Source organism: Hemitrygon akajei, chromosome 6 (assembly GCF_048418815.1).
Source record: "Hemitrygon akajei chromosome 6, sHemAka1.3, whole genome shotgun sequence".
Classification (NCBI taxonomy): Eukaryota; Metazoa; Chordata; class Chondrichthyes; order Myliobatiformes; family Dasyatidae; genus Hemitrygon; species Hemitrygon akajei.
In genome coordinates, this window is record NC_133129.1 from 28804493 (window position 1) to 28824601 (window position 20109).

The 20109-nt window shown below is 42.1% G+C and overlaps 1 protein-coding gene across 1 annotated transcript in view; it reads left to right on the top strand.

The window, feature by feature from the left end:
• wdr17 (WD repeat domain 17) overlaps positions 1-20109 on the top strand; it is a 169303-nt gene that overhangs the window by 100270 nt on the left and 48924 nt on the right. Inside the window, exons 25-27 of the mRNA XM_073048033.1 lie at positions 8835-8974; positions 11725-11745; positions 14377-14488. Of these exons, the coding sequence (XP_072904134.1) occupies positions 8835-8974; positions 11725-11745; positions 14377-14488 (273 nt within the window). The remainder of the gene's footprint in view (positions 1-8834; positions 8975-11724; positions 11746-14376; positions 14489-20109) is intronic.

The window sequence follows — 20109 nt, forward strand, 5'->3', positions numbered from 1 at the left end:
GCATTGGTATTGGTTTATTGTTGTCGCACGTACCAAGATACAATAAAAAGCTCACCTTGCATACCGTAAGTTCAAGAGATTCTGTAGATGCTGGAAATCTTCAGCAACACACTCAAGATACTGGAGACCTGGATCTATGGAAGGGTATAAGGGTCTCAATCTGAAACATCGGCTATTTATTCCCCTCCATAGATGCTACCTGATTTGCTGAGTTCCTTCAATATTTTGTGTTTGTTATCTTGCATACTGTTCATACAGATCAAATCATTACACAGTGCATTGTGGTAGAACAGGTAAAACAATAACAGTGCAGAGTAGAGTGTAAAGCTACAGAGAAAGCGCACATTCCATTTAAGGGGATCGTGCCTTGGGTTTTTGATGCCTTTATTCTTTCAGTTGAAAAGTACTTATTGTGAATTAGCATGGCAGAAGATGCCTAGATTAATTTCAGGAGGTTGTTGGGGGTGGAGGATCTCTTTGAAATATGCCAGATGATGAAAGGCCTGAATAAAGTGGATGCGGAGAGATTGTTTTCAGTAGTCAGAGGATCTGCAATTGGAAGGCACAGCTTCAGAATTGAAAAAAAAATCTTGACGGGCCAAATGGCTTAATTCTGCATCTATATCTTATGGATTTGTATTAGCTTAAGAAAAATGAGTTACAAAGAAATTCCAGGTTTTACAGGCATGGCACGTAAGTAGAGTTTAATAATGGGTTAATTTTTGAACTGCTATCCAGTATGTAGGACTAGATATCTGTAATCTGAATCTGAAATTCTGCCTTGTCTGGTGAAATTTTAAATTCATTAATCTTAAATGCATAAATGGTTACCATCAGACCAACCGGCCTTAAGCATCTAAATTGTCATGTACACCCAAATGCTGAAGGTCTGGGCTATGTTGCAATCTCTTGTCGATTAGCCTCTCATTTCAGAGGTTTTAGACCAGTAATAAACAATGGTCTTTTCCAGTATTATCTCATTTTGTGAGCAAATAACTATACAACTTGAAACATGAACAAACTCTCCGGAAAGATGCAACTGGTAGATATGATGTACTCTTTTATTTAACAAAAAGAGACACAACAGGCATCATATTGATACCCTTGCTGGGTCTCAACACCTCCCTCTGCAACTGGGTACTGGACTTCATAACAGTAAGGGCACAGTCAGTCCATGTGGACAGCGACATCTCTCAGCCCATTAGGCCAAGCACTGGCGCTCTCAAGGCTGTGTGCTCAACCCTCTGTTGTCCACACTGCTGATGCATGACTGTGTCACAGGATCCAGCTCGAACTGTGTCATCAAGTTTGCGGATGACATAACAGTAATTGGCCTTGTCAAGAACGATGACGAGACAGAGGATAGAGAGGAAGTGGAGTGGCTGGTGGGTTGGTGTGAGAAGAACAACCTAAGCCTGAACGTAAAGAAGACAAAGGAAAACATTGTGGACTTCAGGAAGGTGCAGACCAACCATCTCTCTCTGCGAATACTAAGTCCACCAAGTTCCTGGGAGTTCACATCACGGCTGACCTCATCTGGTTCCTTAATATCACCTTCCTGAACAGGAAGGCACAGCAGCACTTCCACTTCCTAAGAAGACTGACGCAACCAACACTCCCAGTCCCCATCTTCCCTGCATTTTACATGGGCACTATTGAGAACATCCTGACAAGTTGTATCTCCATCTGGTACGGGAGCAGTCAAGCATCGGACCTGAAGTCCCTACAAAGGACTGTGAGAACAGCTGAGATGATCATGGGGGGGTCTCCTTTCCATCCACTGGGGACATTTATACTAATACACAGAGTCATTAATATTATTAAGGATCCCACCCATCCACCCAGCATCCTCTTGACTTTCTACTATCAGGCAGAAGACCACGATGCATAAAAATAAGAAAGATCAGGATAAGAAACAGTTTCTTCTCCCAGGCCATTAAGTTTCTGAACTCCCTACCACATTGTATTCGAGGTGTCACTGGCTAATCTGTTCCATACCTTCCAATATTTAATATCAATGCACTTTAGTTTGTTGTTTATGTGTGATTCATCTGTAGACTTTATCCTACCTTCATAAGTTATTGCGTGTTATGTGCTTTTTATCCTGGTTCAAAGAAACAGTCTCATTTCTATATACATTATATACTTTGTAGTGTTGGCACGTGGCCATGTTGTTAAGGCGCTCGTCTAGTTATCTGCAGGTCACTAGTTCGAGCCTTGGCTGAGGCTTGCGTGTGTGTCCTTGAGCAAGGCACTTAACCACACATTGCTCTGCGACGACACCGGTGCCAAGCTGTATGGGTCTTAATGCCCTTCCTTTGGACAACACTGGTGGCGTGGAGAGGGGAGACTTGCAGCCTGGGCAACTGGCAGTCTTCCATTAAAAAAAACCTTGCCCAGGCTTGTGCCCTGGAAACTTTCCAAGGCGCAAATCCATGGTCTATCAGGACTAGCAGATGCCTACACACTACATACATATACTTTATATATATATATATATATATATATATATATATATATATATGTATGTAGTTAAATGACAATAAGCTTGACTTGACTTTCAGAGGAAGAAGCCTGCTTGATCCAACATTACCTGATATTTTATATGCTAAAGATATGGGACAATTATCTACAATGTATCTACAATGCTTCCTTTGAATTACATATAACTTCAGGTTGGTTAAGTCACTGGGACCGGAAGAGATGTACCCCAGGCTACTGTGGGAGGAGAAGGAGGAGATTGCTGAGCCTCTGGCGATGATCTTTGAATCATCAATAGGGACGGGAGAGGTTCCGGAGGATTGGAGGGTTGTGGATGTTGTTTTTTTATTCAAGAACGGGAGTAGAGGTAGCCCAGGAAAGTGAGTCTGACTTTAGTGGTTGATAAGTTGATGGAGAAGATCCTGAGAGGCAGGATTTCTGATCATCTGGAGAGGTATATGATTAGGAATAGTCAGCATGGCTTTGTCAAGGGCAGGTCGTGCCTTACGAACCTGATTGAATTTTTTGAGGATGTGACTAAAAACATTGATGAAGGAAGAGCAGTAAATGTAGTATATAGGGATTTCAGCAAGGCTTATTGAGAAAGTAAGGAGGCATAAGCTCCAAGGGGACATTGCTTTGTTGATCCAGCACTGGCTTGCCCACAGAAGGCAAAGAGTGGTTGTAGATGGGTCATATTCTGCATGGAGGTCGGTGACCAGTGGTGTGCCTCAGGGATCTGGTCTGGGACCCTTACTGTTCATGATTTTTATAAATGACCTGGATGAAGAAGTGGAGGGATGGATTAGTAAGTTTGCTGATGACACAAAGGTTGGAGGTGTTGTGGATAGTGTGAAAGTCTGTCAGAAGTTACAGTGGGATATTGATAGGATGCAAAAATGGGCTGAGAAGAGGCAGATGGAGTTCCACCTAGATAAGTGTGAGGTGATTCATTTTGGTAGGTCAAATATGATGACAGAATATAGTATTAATGGTAAGACTCTTGACAGTGTGGAGGATCAGAGGGATCTTGCGGTCCCAGTCCATAGGACACTCAAAGCAGCTGTGCAGGTTGACACTGTGGTTAAGTAGGCATATGATGTATTGGCCTTCATTAACCGGAATTTAGGAGCTGAGAGGTAATGTTGCAGCTATATAGGACCCTGGTTAGACCCCACTTAGAGTACTGTGCTCAGTTCTGGTCGCCTCACTACAAGAAGGATGTGGAAGCCATAAAAATGGTGTAGAGGAGATTTACAAGGATGTTGCCTGGATTGGGGAGCATGCCTTATGAAAACAGGTTAAGTGAACTCAGCCTTTTCTCCTTAGAGCGACGCAGGATGAGAGGTGACCTGACAGAAGTGTATAAGGTGATGAGAGGCATTGATCATGTGGATAGTCAGAGGCTTTTTGCCAGGGCTGAAATGGTTGCCACAAGAGGACACAGGTTTAAGGTGCTGGGGAGTAGGTACAGAGGAGATGTCGGGTAAGATTTTTACTCAGAGAGTGGTGAGTGCGTGGAATGGGCTGCCAGCAGTGATGGTGGAAGTGGATACAATAGGGTCTTTTAAGAGACTTTTGGATAGGTACATGGAGCTTAGAAAAATAGAGGATTTTGGGAAGTCTAGTAATTTCTAAGGTAGGGACACGTTCAGTACAACTTTGTGGGCCGAAGGGCATGTATTGTGCTGTAGGTTTTCTATGCTTCTATAACTCTCATAAACACACTCCAGCCAACCAAAATGAATGTTAATCCACATTATCTGGTTTTTCAATCAACAGCTCTCGGAACCTATTGTCCAGAGCTGCATTTTAAATTTAGCCTATAGTCTATGTTCAGGTTAAAGATTGGTGGCTGAAGTTAGTTGCTGAAGTTAATATTTTGCTATACACCCTAAGTCCAAAATATGCTCTAACACAGCCAAATATAAATGATCAAATGGGCTCCTCCATCAGTACTGACATTGTGGGTTTAATATTGTTTAAATTCAGTCTGGAAAAGTGTGAAGTGATTTATTTTGTCAAACTTTAAGGCAGAGTACAAGGTTCATGGCAGGATTCTTAGCAGCATTGAAGAATAAAGGGATCCAAGTACAATGATCCCTCAGAGATGCAGTGCACGTTGATGGGGTGGTTAAGAAGGTGAATAGTGTGATGGCTTTCCTTAGTTGGGAGACTGAGTTCAAGGTATGTGATGTAATGTTGCAGCTCTATAAAACTGGTTAGACCAATATTCGAGTATTGCATTCAGTTCCAGTTGCTTTATTATAGGGGATTTACCAGGATGATGCCTGGATTAGAGAGCATGTTTTTCAAGGAAAGGTTAAGTGAGCTATGTTTTTTCAGAGGATGAGAGGAGACTTGATAGAGGTGTATAAGATTATAAGGAGCATAGATACAGAGGGTAGCTCATACCATTTTCCCAGGGCAGCAATGGCTATTATTGGAGGACAAGGTGAGTGGGGGAAGGTTTAGGGGAGATGTCAGAAGTAGATGTTTTACACAGAGAGTGGTGGATGCCTGGAATGTACAAGAATGGGTGGTGGTAGAGGCTGATACAACAGGGAAATTCGATAGTCACATCGATGGAAAAAAAATGGAGGGTCTGTGCAGAAGAGAAGGGTTAGACTGATCATGGAGTAGGTTTAAAGTTGGCACAATATCGTGAGCCGAAGGGCCCATACTGTGTTGTATTATTCTATGTTCTATTTCCAAAGAAAATCACTAAGAGGTAATTAATTTGTATTTATCCAGAACATAAAGCACGCACTATTAGTCAATCATCCAGAGGCCTAGATTATTTGTCCAGATATGAAATCCAGTTTAGGATAGTGGTGGATATTGGTAGCTCGGGTTGCGGTGTTTGATGTTGTGGTGTTTGCCGAGCTGGGCAATTGGCTTGCAGATGTTTTATCACCAGTCAAGGTGATGTCCTCAGTGCACAGTTGTTGGTGTTTCTCTCTGCGAGTGCTGATTCATATGGCATTTAAATTGAAATGGACACCATCTATGAACCCCTAAGAGCCAAAGAAACACAAGCCAATGGGATTCAAAGGTCAACTGAAGGGGTAGCCAATCAGGACCGAGGCAAGCGAACAGGGTGTGGTGGTGGTGGGGGGGGGGGGGGGGGGGTTATATAAACGCAAGCACTCCCAGAGAGAAACATCAACAACAGAACACTGAGAATGTCTCCTTGACTGGTGATGAAATGACTGCAGCTAATTGCCAAGCTCGGCAAACACCACATCAAATGAAATCCAGTCACAACATGACAGTTAACTAAATTGAAATTTAGTTAATAAGTTTAGACTGAAGAACTACTATCAGTAAAATTGACAGTGAAAATAAAAGGTTGCTGTAAGAAACGTAGATGGTTCATTAAGAAAGAAAAATTACTCTTCTTACCTATATCTGGCACCATATCCACAGAAATTTAATGCTAAATGCTTTCTGAGATAATTTAATGAGCCAGACAACATTGCATGCTGGTAGGGATAGGCAGTAAATGTTTGCCTTGTCATCTAAAGGCCAAACATCCTGTGAACTAATAGGTCAAAAAATTACACAAAGTTAAAGAATGACAGTTTTAAGTTGCTAAATAAATTTCTTTAATCAGTACAATATTGATTAGTTTGATCCTACAGTTACAGCAGTTTTCTCTTTCAAGTAATCCAGGTGAGGTTGATTGCAAATCAATTGAATGTCACAAAATAATTTAAAAAATAAAACAACTTTTGTTTGTATAAACTGTCAAGTTCAGTGAATAGATATACTGAAACATAAAGCAGTACAAAACAGCAATTGGCCCTTCAACCCATAATCTCTGCTGACTGTGATTCAAAACTAAACTAATTCCATCTGCTTGCAAAAAATCCATCTGCTTCCAATCCCTGTCTGTTCACGTGCCTGTCTAAATGTCATTATGTTCTTCCACCACCTCCCTCAGGCACCTTCCTCTCTGTAAAAACAAAGCAGAGGGCTATAAGGCATAGGAGCAGAATTGAGTGCTGCTGAAGGGCCTCAGAAAGCAATGTCGACTGTACTCTTTTCCACAGATGCTGCCTGGCCTGCTGAGTTCCTCCAGGACTTTATGTGTCCAGGACTTGGATTTCCAGCATCTGCAGATTTTCTCGTTTGAGAGCAGAATCAGATCATTCGGCCCATCAAGTGCTCCGCCATTTCATCATGGCTGATCGATTTCCCTTTCAACCCCATTCACCTGCCTTGTCCCCATAACCTTTCATGCCCTGACTAATCAAGAACCTATGAACCTCTGCCTTGAATGCATTGTGACTTGGCCTCCTCAGGTGCATTTGGCAACAAATTCCACAGACTCGCCACCCTAAATAGGCGTTCTAAATAGACGTTCCTCTATTTTGAGGCTGTGCCCTCTGGCCCTAGACTTCCCCACCAAATAGAACATCCTCTTCACATCCACTCTATCTAGACCTTCAACATTCAATAGTTTTCAATGACAACCCTGCCCCCCCCCTTTCTTCTGAATTCCAGCAAGTACAGGCCCAGAGCCTTCCATCACTACTCACATGATAAGCCTTTCATTCCTGAAAACATACCCGTGAACCCGGTCCAATGTCAGCACATCCTTTATTAAATAAGGGGCCCAAAACTGCTTACTTGCCTTGTAAATCTCCCTTAAACATCCCCCTTCTCAGCTTAAAGCTATCCCTTTAGTATTTAGCTTTTCTACCCTCTGAAAAAGAATCTATCTTTACAATAGCACCATTTAGACAAATGGTGCAGGGGATCAATGGATATAACCCAAGTGTAGACAGATAGAATTAATTGTAATTGGCATAGACAGGGTGGGCCAAACGGACTCTTCCTATGTTGTACTGTTCCTCCTACAATTTTAATCCTTTTCTGATTTCATAGAATATAGAAATCTATAGCACATTACAGGCCTTTCGGCCCACAATGTTGTGCCGACCATGTAACCTATTCTAGAAACTGCCCTAGAATTTCCCTGGCACATAACCCTCTTTTTAAGCTCCATGTACTTATCTAAGAGGCTCTTAAAAGACCCTATCGCATCCACCTTCACCACCACCGAAGGCAGTTCATTCCACGCACTCATCGCTCTCTGTGTGGAAAAACTTATCCCTGACATCCCCTCAGTACCTATTTCCAAGCACATTAAAACTATGCTCCCTTCATGTATAGCTGTCAAATCACCAATGCTTCAAAGTAAACAGTGTAGGTTCATCCAACCTCTCTTTAAACTGAGTACTTTCTAATCTAGGCAACAACATGTTGTTAAGTCTCCTCCACACCATCTTCCTGGAGGTGAACTGAACACAGTACTCCAAATGTAACGGGTGGGTGGGCATTGAGAGGAAGCAGAGACGGCTCGTTTTGCTGCTGCTGTTTTCTTGCTTGTTGTGTTGCATTTTATTGTTGTTGTTACTTGTGTGTTTTTCTGCTGAGCATTGTAGGCATGCTGTGTTGATGCTGGAATGTGGTGGCAATACATTTTGGCTGCCGCCCCCCACCCCCTCCAGCACACCCTTAGGTTGCGTTGGTTCTTAACGCAAACGATGCATTTCACTGTATGTTTCGACGTACATGTGATAAATAATCAGAATCTGAAGTGTGGCCTAACCCATGGGTTACACTGCTGCAGCTGAACAGGCAGTGGAAATTACCGAAAGAAGGCCATAAGACATAGCAGCAGAATTAGGCCATTCAGCCCATCGACTCCCCTCTGCCATTCCATCATGGCTGATCCCGGATCCCTCTCAACCCCACACACCCGCCCCTCGATCCCCTGACTGACCAGGAAATTATGAACTTCCACCCTTAAATATATGCATGGACTTGCCCTTCCCCACAGTCTGTGGCAGGGCATTCCACAGATTCACTACTCTCTGGGAAAAAAATCCTCCTTACCTCTGTTGTAAAACACCACCCCTCAAACTTGAGGCTGTTCCCTGTAGTTCTGGAATCCTCACCATAGGATAGATCCACTCTGTCTAGTCCTTTCAGTATGCTGTAGGTTTCAATGAAATCCCCACAAATTTCTTTTTGGCCCAAAGCTGCCAAAAGCTCCTCCTATGTTAACCCCTTCATTGCTGGAATTATTCTCATGAAAGAAGGACTGCATTTACTAAAGAAGAAATACTTGTTTAAAAATGAAGTGTGAGAGTTTCAAGTTGAATAGTGTATACACTCTCTGATATTAAATTGAGCCATGGAACCATTGAAGGAATAACTCAGAGCGTTGATTCTCTAGCATATTATGCTAGGTGGAGAATGTGCTATTAGTTTCAGAAGACATTTTCCCTGTAAAAATGAACCTGAAACTAAGTTTGCTCCCTCCTTTGCTATGTTTGCAGCTTGCAATGTCGAGCCTGATCCGTGGAAACGAGCTGGAGTTGGCAGTTTGCGTTGGAACGGTGCTGGGAGACAGTGCCATGCCCATTACTAACTATGTCCTGGAGCTTCTGGCCCGGAAGTCTATGTTAGCAACAACATGGTGAGTTCACACTCTAGCTTAAAATACCACAGATGTGATGCGGCACTTCAGTAGGAACATAGTAAATTTCTGCTTAATCAGTCCGCAGCTCTTTACAAACTTGCAATAGAATATGCTTTTGCTACTTTGGCAGCCAGCCTATTCCAGTTCATATACTGTATATTAGATACATACATAGTGGCCATTTTATTAGGTACCTCCTGCACCTAATAAACTGGTCACTGACTGTATGTTGATAGTCTTCTGCTGCTGTAGCCCATCTGCTTCAAGGTTGAATGTTTTGTGCATTCAGAGATGCTCTTCTGCACACCACTGTTGTAACGTGTGGTCATTTGAGTTACAGTCGCCTTCCTGTCATCTTGAAACATTCTGGCCCTTCTCCTCTGACCTCTTCCATGAACAAGGCATTTCTGCCCACAGAACAGCTGCTCATTGGCTGCCTTTTGTTTGTCGCACTATTCTCTGTAAAATCAAGACTGTGGTAGGCAAACCACCCTGTCTGGCACTAACAATCATTCCACAGTCAAAGTCACTTACAGTGCATATAAAACATATTCACTCCCACCTTGGAAGTTTTCATGTTTTTGAATTCTTGATCAGTGAGGGTGTCAAAGGTTACGGGTAATTCTGACAATGTACCAGATGACTGGAAAATTGCAAATGTTGCTCCACTATTTAATAAGGATGGGGGTGGGGGACAGCATAAAGGAAACTGTAGACCTGTTAGCCTGACATCAGTGGTTGGGAAGTTGTTTGAATCGATTGTTAGGGATGAGATTACGGAACACCTGGAGGTACATGACAAGATAGGCCAAAGCCAGCATGGTTTCCTGAAAGGAAAATCCTGCCTGACTAACCTACTGCAATTTTTTGAGGAAATTATAAGCAGGGTAGACAAAGGAGATGCAGTAGATGTGTTGTACTTGGATTTTCAGTAGGTCTTTGACAAGGTGCCACATATGAAACTGCTTAGCAAGATAAGAGCCCATGGAATTACAGGGAAGTTGCTAGCATGGGTGGAGCATTGGCTGATCGGCAGAAAACAGAGAGCAGGAATAAAAGGATCCTATTCCAGCTGGCTGCTGGTTACCAGTGGAGTTCCACAGGGGTCGGTGTTGGGACCGCTGCTTATTACAATATATGTGAATGATTTGGATTATGGGATTAATGGATTTGTGGCTAAGTTTGCCAATGATACAAAGATAGGTGGAGGAGCTTGTAGTATTGAGGAAACAGAGAGCCTGTAGAGAGACTTAGATAGTTTAGGGCAATGGGCAAAGAAGTGGCAAATGAAGTACAATGTTGGAAAGTGTATGGTCATGCACCTTAGTGGAAGAAGTAAACTGGCAGAATATTATTTAGATGGAGAGAGAATTCAAAATGCAGAGATGCAAAGGAACTTGAGAGTCCTTGTGCAGGATGCCATAAAGGTTAACCTGCAGGTTGAATCGGTGGTGAAGAAGGCAAATACATTGTTGGCATTCATTTCCAGAGATATAGAATATGAGAGCAGGGATGTGATGTTTAAGGCACTTGTGAAACCACACTTGGAGTAGTTTTGGGCTCCTTATTTTAGAAAAGATATACTGATATTGGAGAGGGTTCAGAGAAGATTCACGAGAATGATTCCAGGAATGAAAGAGTTACCGTATGAGGAATGTCTGGCAGCTTTTGGGCTGTATTCCCTGGAGTGCAGGAGAATGAGTAGGGAATCTCATAGAGATTCCAAATGTTAAAAGGCTTGAACAGAGTAGATACGGCAAAGTTATTTCCCATGGTAGGGGAATCTAGGACAAGAGGGCATGACTTCAGGATTGAAGAATGTCCATTTAGAACAGCGATGTGAAGAAATTACTTTAGTCAGAGGGTGGTAAATCTGTGGAATTTGTTGCCATGAGCGGCTGTGGAGACCAAGTCACTGGGTGCATTTAAGGCAGAGATAGATAGGTTCTTGATTAACCAGGGCATTAAAGGGTATGGGGGGGGGGGGGGGGAAGGCAGGGGAGTGGAGATGATTGGAAGAATTGGATCAGCTCATGATTGAATGGCAGAACAGACTTGATGGGCCAAATGGCCTACTTCTGCTCCTATATCTTATGGTCTAAGATGACGGGAGATGAGAAGGATAATAAATCAAACATGATGGAATAGCAGAGCAGACTCAACGGCCCAAATGGCCTAATTCTGTTCCTAAGCCTCGTGCACTTACTCAGTTCTACCAGGACTGCTTCATGGCAATGGACCACGAGTATTGGAGTTTCTCAGTGCTGCACTGACCCTCATTTGTCTTCCTCGAGTTCCCTCTCCCCGGGTTTCCAGCCTCTACTTGGCATTCTTCTTTGTGTTCTTGTGCTGTCTCAAAGCACTTTTTTTTTTGGTTTCTTTCCACGGTTGTAATGTGTGAATGGCTAGCAATTAAACCTTGCAAAAATGAGACAAGTGGACAGATCATTTGTCTTTCTGAGCGTCTGCAGGAGTTCAGCACTCTGAGATCCGCTGAGGAGCTCTACATCACATTAATTTCTCTTTGAAGTGCTGCACAAGAACACACGGGAACCTTCAGCCATAAACCTGCACGCTCTCAAAAGCATAGTGCAAAGTCGTCACCTGTACTGGCTCATGTTTTTACTTGCCACTTCAGTGCTTGCAATACCCTTGGTTATTTGTTGTACGTTTCACCCGTGCTGTCAATTTGAAAGAAACCACAATTTTTATTTACTACATTTCTTGTATTTATTTCCTGCATTCAGCTTTCCATTTGTTGGACACAGGTATTGTTGCTGCTGTTGAAGGTGTAATTTGTAGATTTTGATGTTGTTCATTCAACCACTGATCTCATGTTGAATATCTGCTGCTGCATTAGTGTGGTGCTGGCCCTGTCTTTAGTGTGGTGCCTAGATCTCCTGGTGCAAAGCTACAGGAATGTGTATTGGGAACAGAGGTGGCCAGTCAAGCCTGCTCACATCATCATGGAGTCACAGAGTCATACAGGAAAGAAACAGGCCCTTTGGCTTAGTGAGTCGACATTACAATGTGTGGCTTCAATAGACTGTGAGGAAGTCAGATTTCAGACTTAAATGGACATGATATAAACCAGCTGGGATTCATAGCATGGTAATCAATATTAAATGATAGAGAACATAAGAAAACCGGGATGAGGAAAGCCATTCGGCCCCTTAAGCCCGCCCTACCATTCAGTATGTCTCCTTCCCTGTGGCAGTTCTACATGGACCTTAATTCCGTTATCATTCAAATATGCCTCTGCTTCCTCTTTATGCCAGAGGCCTCCCTTCCACAACCCACCAGAGTAAGGAATTTCAGAGATCCGCCACCATCCACAAGAAGTTCCTGTACACCGCAGTTCTAAACAGCCATCCACCTATTCAAGCTTCGGCCAGTAATGGACACAGCTACAAATCTACCCTGTTGTGCCTTTGTATGTTTCAATAAGGTCACCTCTCATTTTTCTAAACTCTCAATAATATTGACCTGATTTCTTTGGCCATCCATGACCTGACAACACTCTCATCTCAAGAATGAGGTCAATTTCTTTTCAACTGCGGATTATGTCAATGTATCCTTTCTCAAATTTAAGGGTCAAAATTGTATAACTGTATGCCAGGGGTGACCTCACCAGTACCCTGTATAATTGTAACAACACTTCCCTATTTCTGAACACCAGCACTCTTACAGTGAGGGCCATGAAGTACATAGTCACTGTCACAGGTACAAACTCGTGCATGGAACTATTTAATGATATATTATCATAATTTAAACATTATTACCTTGTATTATGGCTAATACAAAGGGACATAATCTTAAGCTAATTGAAGGTTACTTAAGGTATAGGAGGGGTGTCAGAAGTAAGTTTGCTACACAGAGAGTGGTGGATGCATGGAATGCCCTGCCAGAGGTGTTAGTAGAAGCTGTTATTTTAGGGGCATTTAAGAATCTCTTAAATAGGCACATGAATGAGAGAAAAATGGAGGGTTATGTCAGAGGGAATTAATCTTGGGGTAGCTTAGAAGGTTGGCACAATAACGTGAGCCATAGTATTCTACGTTCTTTGTATTTAAATTCCCCAGTTGTGGTGGAATTTGATGGAGAATCCTTCAGGGACACCGTTAACTAAGTTTTCAATATACATTCCTGTCAGTTCCATCACTGCACAAGCCCCATAAATTTCTTGAGTGCTTTCTTGCACAAAAGTTAATTTGTGTGTGGAGTTGTCCAATGCTGATATGAGGGACTGTAATAATTGTCTGCTCTGCAGAGGGTGAAGTCACTCTCTGTGAAGTTTGCACTGATTGCATCCACTACATCTGTATGGAATTCCTAGGTGTGTGTTACAGATGTTCTTATGTCATCCATTTAATGTAAATTAATTTAACTCATTTGTTAATTTAATTTAACAAATTCAGAACGTGTTATTTTGCAGATATTTCCGGAGGTCTGCTGTACATGCAGTGGGTTGACACAGCCCAAGAATATGATACACGTGTTAACCTATCAAACATACTCGCTGAGCATTTACGCTCCGTCTGCGAGAACAAGCGGGTTCTCCCAGTGGCCACCCATTTCCCATTGCCATTCCGATATGTCCATCCATGGCCTCCTCCACCGTCGTGATGAGGCCACACTTAGATTGGAGGAACAACACCTTATATTCCATTTGGGTAGCCTCCAACCTGATGGCATGAACATTGATTTCTCAAACTTCCAGTAATGCATCCACTGCCCCCCCACCACTTCACCATTTCCCATCCCCTTGCCCCTCTCTTATGTCATCTCTTGCCCACAAATACCTCCCTCTGGTGCTCCTCCCACCCCCTTGTGTGTTGCTCAAGATCTCCAGCATTTGCAGAATCTCTTGTGTCTTCCTCAAAACCTTCTTTATCAACCATATTATTTTCATTTTCAGCAATGTCTTCTCAGTGGTTGTTAGTGAAATGCTCGGATTTGGTTCCAGTTTTTTTAAGATGCTTTATTCAAAATGCTATTCAAGGAGAAGATGGCGCCATTAAGTGGCGACTTCTTGTGAGCAGCTCCAATGGGAGTGATCAAATATTCCCATTTAGGACAACTAAAGCTGAAATCCACAGTCACACCCATGGGTACTTCAGTAAGCAGTATCGCTGTAAGATGGTTAAAAGAATCTATCGATACAATGAACCCATAAACACTTTCTCAGTATTTACCCTCTCTTTTTACACTAATTATTTAATTGATTTTTTATATATACTTTTTATGTCATTTATAGTTTTTATTACAATACAATTTAATGTTCTGCTGAAACATAACAACGAATTTCACGACAAGTGCCAGTGATATTAAACCTGATTCTGATTCTACATTGTTTTCTTGAAAAGCCCTGCTTAATTACCATGACTTCTTTTGCGTAGGGACCTTGCGGCTGATCTGCTGACCATGATCCCCGACAGCGAGCTGCTGTTGGTCAAACTCTGTGCGTTTTACGCTGGAGCGACTGCAGAAGTGAACGATCTGCACGAGAAGGTAAAGCTTGCCAATCGCAAGGGCAAATTTACAACTTGTTTTCCCATAAAAATACTATAAATGCCAGAAGTGGAACACATCACCAGCAGAAGTATTTTCAAACAGAATGTAGAGCATGTCGGCATGGCAACAAGCCCTTTAGGCCACGCGGGTGTGCTGAGCTAACTAAGATCAGGTCAGGTTAATTTATCACACGTACATCGAAACATACAGTGAAATACGTCATTTGCGCGAACAATCAACATAACCCAAGGATGTGCTGGGGCAGCCCACAAGTGTTGCCACACATTCCAGCAGCAACATAGCATGCACACATTGTTCAGCAGAACAAATATAAGCATCAACAAGAACACAATGCTAAAACAAGTCCTTTTTATTATCTTTTGTAACTTCATAATCTAATCAAGGAAAAATATACGGAAGCTGGGAGATGTGTGTCTACTCTGTTTTATATTTAGTGAGACACACAAATATGACATGATGGTGTAATAACGTATTCCATTCACGTACTTTTACATATAACCTGTAATGCATTCTGTAAACAAAGGATGCTGAATCAAACAATATATTTACAATATTGCTAAAATATTCCTGAAATTTTAAATACACAACACTCCTCCCTGCTTGGCTATAAACTCCTAGTCTATATATATGTAGACACAGTATGGTATGTAATACAACTACTATTTAGACATGCACTGCATGATAAATTTTAAATTGCCCCATTCAGGCCTTGCGGGATAATGTCTTTCCTGACAAGGAAGGACACTCTGTCTGGCTGGTGAGACTTGTGGCTGTGAAACAATCTCAGGTTCTGGGGCCTCCTGCATGATAGTTTCTGGGAATGCAGGAAGTGGTTCTGACAGCTCTGGACAACTTTCTTCTCCAACAATTCACTCTGCTCTCCTCAAGTGAACGATGTGTCATCTCCAGATGACATCAGACGCAGTCTCCTCTTTTGATTACCTCTGTAGTCCCTCACACATGGAATCTCTTTTGTTGAGGAGCTCTCAATTGGTCTCAAATGTTCGTCCTGTAAAGTCCTTCTGAGATTGAGTTTGAGGAGATCCAAGAGTAGCACAAGGGATGATCCAGGAACAGCATAGCTGCTGAGTTGTAGGGTGTGGAGTGTGCGGCATTGCGTTATGCGAGGAGGAAATTAACGACTCTGGTTCAGTGTTAGTGGATGTAGTGTACTCTGCTGACATTGCTTGGAGTGCATTCTTTTGACTCTGGACAAACCTTTCCATCAAGCCGTTTGTAGCTTGTGGTATGATGTAGATGTAATATTCCATTAATTTTCAGGAATAATGGAAACTGTGCTGGCACAAGCTGTGGACAGTAGCCACTTACTAAATGTCCTGGAACACCAGTCCTTGAGAAGAGGCTTCTCATAGCATCAAGAGTCTGTGAGGCTGTAGTGGAGGCTTTGGGGTCAGCTCTGGCCACTTTGTAGCTACACCCACCACTACCGAGAAGTTTGTGCTGATGAATGGACAGACAAAATCCACATGAATCCTCTGCCAGGGCAATACAGGCCATTCCCAGGGATGGCAAGGCTCTCCTCTTGGCACCTTCTGGACATGTTTGTATTCAGAAAAGTGCATGGGAAATTGCTCGATCTACTGATTTATTCCTATCCCAGGCCACCAGACAAAGCTTCAACCCAACAATTCCATTGTGACCACTCCTAGATAACTGGCACGTAGCTCCCCCAACACTTCAGCTCTCAGCCTGGATGATGCAATAATTCTCAAACACCACATAAGGCAATGCCATCAAGGTCAAGTTCATCCTGGTAATGGAAAAATTGGGCCAACTGGAGTTTCTGCTGCACATTTAAACTATTTTTGGTGGCCATGTAGACTAGAGACAGTGTGAGGTCTTTTCTGACTTCCTTTTGGATCATTTCTGTTATAATAGGGAGACTTACGATTTGCAATAAGGAGAATACGTCAAGAGCAGTGTCCACTTTTGTAAATTTTTCAGGTGTATCCTTTTCCAACAGTAAATGGGACAATCTATCAGCATTTCCATGATTAATTGTCCTTTTCAATCCGATCTTGTAATTGACTCCTCCAAGAAACAGATTCCATCTCTGCATTCCTGCTGTTGCTGTTATTGGTACACTCCTCTGTGCAATGAAAATGTCCTCCAATGGCTGATGAACAGTAATGAGGATAAAGTCTTTCCTATACAAATACTCGTTGAAACATTTTACAGCCCAAAGCACTCAAGGCCTCTCTGTCAATATGTCCGTGATTTTTCTCTGCAGGAGTAAGGGAGCATGATGTAAAGGCAATGGGGGGTTCACTTCCTTCACTCATAACATGTGGCATGACTGTACCTATACCCTAAGATGAAGCATCACAGGCGAGATTCACTAGACAATGTGGATTATAATGTGTGAATACAGTGCCTGATGTCATAACTTCCTTTGCCTTTTGGAAAGCCACCTCAAACTTACCATTTCTTCCCAATCTGTAGCAATAAGTTCAAGGGATAGAGCACAGTAGCCAGGTTTGGCAGAAGTCTGTTTTAGTTATTGACACATCCTAAAAAGGACCACAGCCTTGAAAAGTCCTTTGGCCTTGGGGCATCCACCACTGCTTAAATTTTCTCAGCACACTTGTGTAATGCTTGTGCAACAATGGTGTATCCAAAATAAGCGTTGCTTGGTTTAAAGAATTCACATTTTTTGTGTCATGCTCTGAGTCCATCATCTTCTAATCTTTTTAACACTACCTTGAGATTTTGGAAATTTTCCTTGCCAACCTTATTGGCAATGATGGTGTTGTCCACGTAACACTGAGTGCCTGAGCAACCTTACAGGACCTGTTCCATAGCTTTCTGCCAGAGTGCAAGTGCAAATACTACACCAAAAATAAGCCTATTATAGTGATAAAGTCCCTTGTGAGCATTTATGATGAGATACACTTTGGACTCTTCTTCCATCTCCATTGGTAGATAAGCTTCAGGTAAGTCCACTTTGCTGAAGTACTTCTCTCCAGAAAGGTTTGCAAAGATATCCTCTATCCTGGGCAGAGGGTTTTGATTTGCTTTCAGTATCTAGGTTGGTAGTAACCTTAAAATCTCTGCAGATCCTTACAAACCCATTCAGGCATTGCCCATGGGCTCCAACCTTGGAAAGAATTCTTTCCGCTTCCATGCAATCTAGTTCACTGGCTACTTTATCACAGATGTTATAAGGAACTGGATAGGCTCTGTAAAACTTGGGTGTGGCATTTTAATTTAACACTATTTTACCCTTGATATGTTTGAGTTTTCCAATATCATCCTTAAACACTGCTGTGGCATCACCCGGTATCTTTTGTAATTGACTACTGCAGGGGATGTGGCATGCAAATGGTCGATGGATCTCCAATCAATTTGTAGTTGTCTCAGCTAATCTCCACTGCACGGTGGATGCTGGTTCTCCTGTTTATACCAAATACAAGCTCAATGCGGCTTGTTGATTGTTGTATTCCACTGTTATGAATGTCATTCCCACAGGAGCTATTTTTCGTCCAGTTTTTGGTTTGGATACCTGCAGGCTTCAGTTCAGTATCTTTGAAATGCCATCCAAACTCATTTTGTGGAATGACTCAAACAGCCGAGCCAGTATCCAATTCCATTTTAATTAATTTTCTGTTCTTTTCTGGCATAAGCCATATTGCTTGTCTCTTGTTAGCTTTCACATTTTAAATCTCAAGTCTACCTAGTCCTGTTTCACTATTATCATTATCAGATTTTTCATCAACAGCATGCATAAGTGTGTTCTTTTTGAAACTGCAACTTCTTATCATTTTCTCTCTCCTGTGAGGTCCATTCACTTTTGTCTGCCTGACTTGCTCTTTGTATGTGTCCTCCTTCATTGCATTTTCTGCAAGTTTTGCCTTTAAATCCGCATTGGTCTGGTGTATGTGAGCCCCTGCCACAATGGTAACACAATTTGTTTGGCCAAGCAGGTTTCGGTTTAGATGTTGCAATTTTGTTCACACTCACTTTCATTTATGTCTGTAACTCAATTGTGACTCTGCTGTTTCCATTGATACTGCGATTTCAACTGCTCTTTTAAATGTGAATTATGCTTCAGTATGAGCTGTTTTTGAATGCTTTCTTTTAAGATTCCAAAAACTGAACAGTCACTTAATGCATCATTAAGCCCATTACTGCTTAGGCAATTTATTCAGTTCATCCGTGTACGTTGGGTTGAACTCCTACTGACGGTCCTGAAGGTCAAACCAAGGTAGAACATACAGGGTAAATGGTAGGACAGTGAGGAGTGCAGTATTTTAACAGACGGATCTGGGAGTACAGATACATAATTCCCTAAAAGTGGCGTCACAAGTAGATAGGGTCGTAAAGAGAGCTTTTGTTACATTGGCCTTTATAAATCAAAGTATTGAGTACAAGAGTTGGAATGTAATGGTGAGGTTGTATAAGACATTGGTGAGACCGAATTTGGAGTATTGTGTGCAGTTTTGGTCACCTAATTATAAGAGTGCAGAGAAGGTTTACAAGGATGTTGCCGGGACTTGAGAAACTGAGTTACAGAGAAAGGATGAATAGGTTAGGACTTTATTCCCTGGAGCGTAGGAGAATGAGGGGTGATTTGATAGAGGTGTATAAAATTATGATGGGTATAGACAGAGTGAATGCAAGCAGGCTTTTTCCACTGAGGCTAGGGGAGAAAAAAAAGAGGTCATGGGTTAAGTGTGAAGGGGGAAAAGTTTAAAGGGAACATTGGTGGGGAGGCTTCTTCACGCAGAGAATGGTGGGAGTGTAGAATGAGCTGCCAGATGAAGTGGTGAATGCAGGCTCACTTTTGACATTTAAGAAAAAGTTAGACAGGTATATGGATGAGAGGGTTTGGAGGGATATGGCTCAGGTGCAGGTCAGTGGGACTAGGCAGAAAAATGGTTTGGCGCAGCCAAGAAGGGCCAAAAGGCCTGTTTCTGTGCTGTAATGTTCTATGGTTCTATTCCTTTTGATTCTACTTATGAAACCTAAAACATTCTGCAATCACCAATAATTTCAATTCTAAACGTTCTTGCATCACTTTCACTATATCAGCAAAGCTTATTTCAGCTGGTTTGGTTGGAGTAGTTAAGCTGTGTGCTTTCCCATCTATTGCACTCAGTAACAGTGGTACTCACTTCTCATTGGCTATTTCATTTGCTTCAAATTCTGCTCAATTCATTCATAATACAATATCTAGTTATCTGTTATGTAGTCGAATGCATCTAATTTTCTGATGTTGCCAGTCATTTATGTGGTAAATGGCTGGTATGAACCTGTGAATTTTGTCCATTTTCTGCCTTTCCAGTAACTTGATTGTTTTTGTCCCCTTCCAAAGAAACATGTGCTGTGTTTTTTTTTTAACTTAACATTTCTCTCTCCCTTTGCAATGAAATAAAACCATTTTGCTGCACTTCAATAGGTAGGTAGTCATCTCAGGTTCATCACTGTTATGTTTCGTAACTCCATAAGTTAATTGACAGAAAAATGCAGGAGCTGGAAGATGCATGTCTACCTTGTTTTACTTTTAGTGAGGCATGCAGATATAATGTGGTGGTAGAATGACATATGCCATTCACTTACTTTTACATGTTAAATGT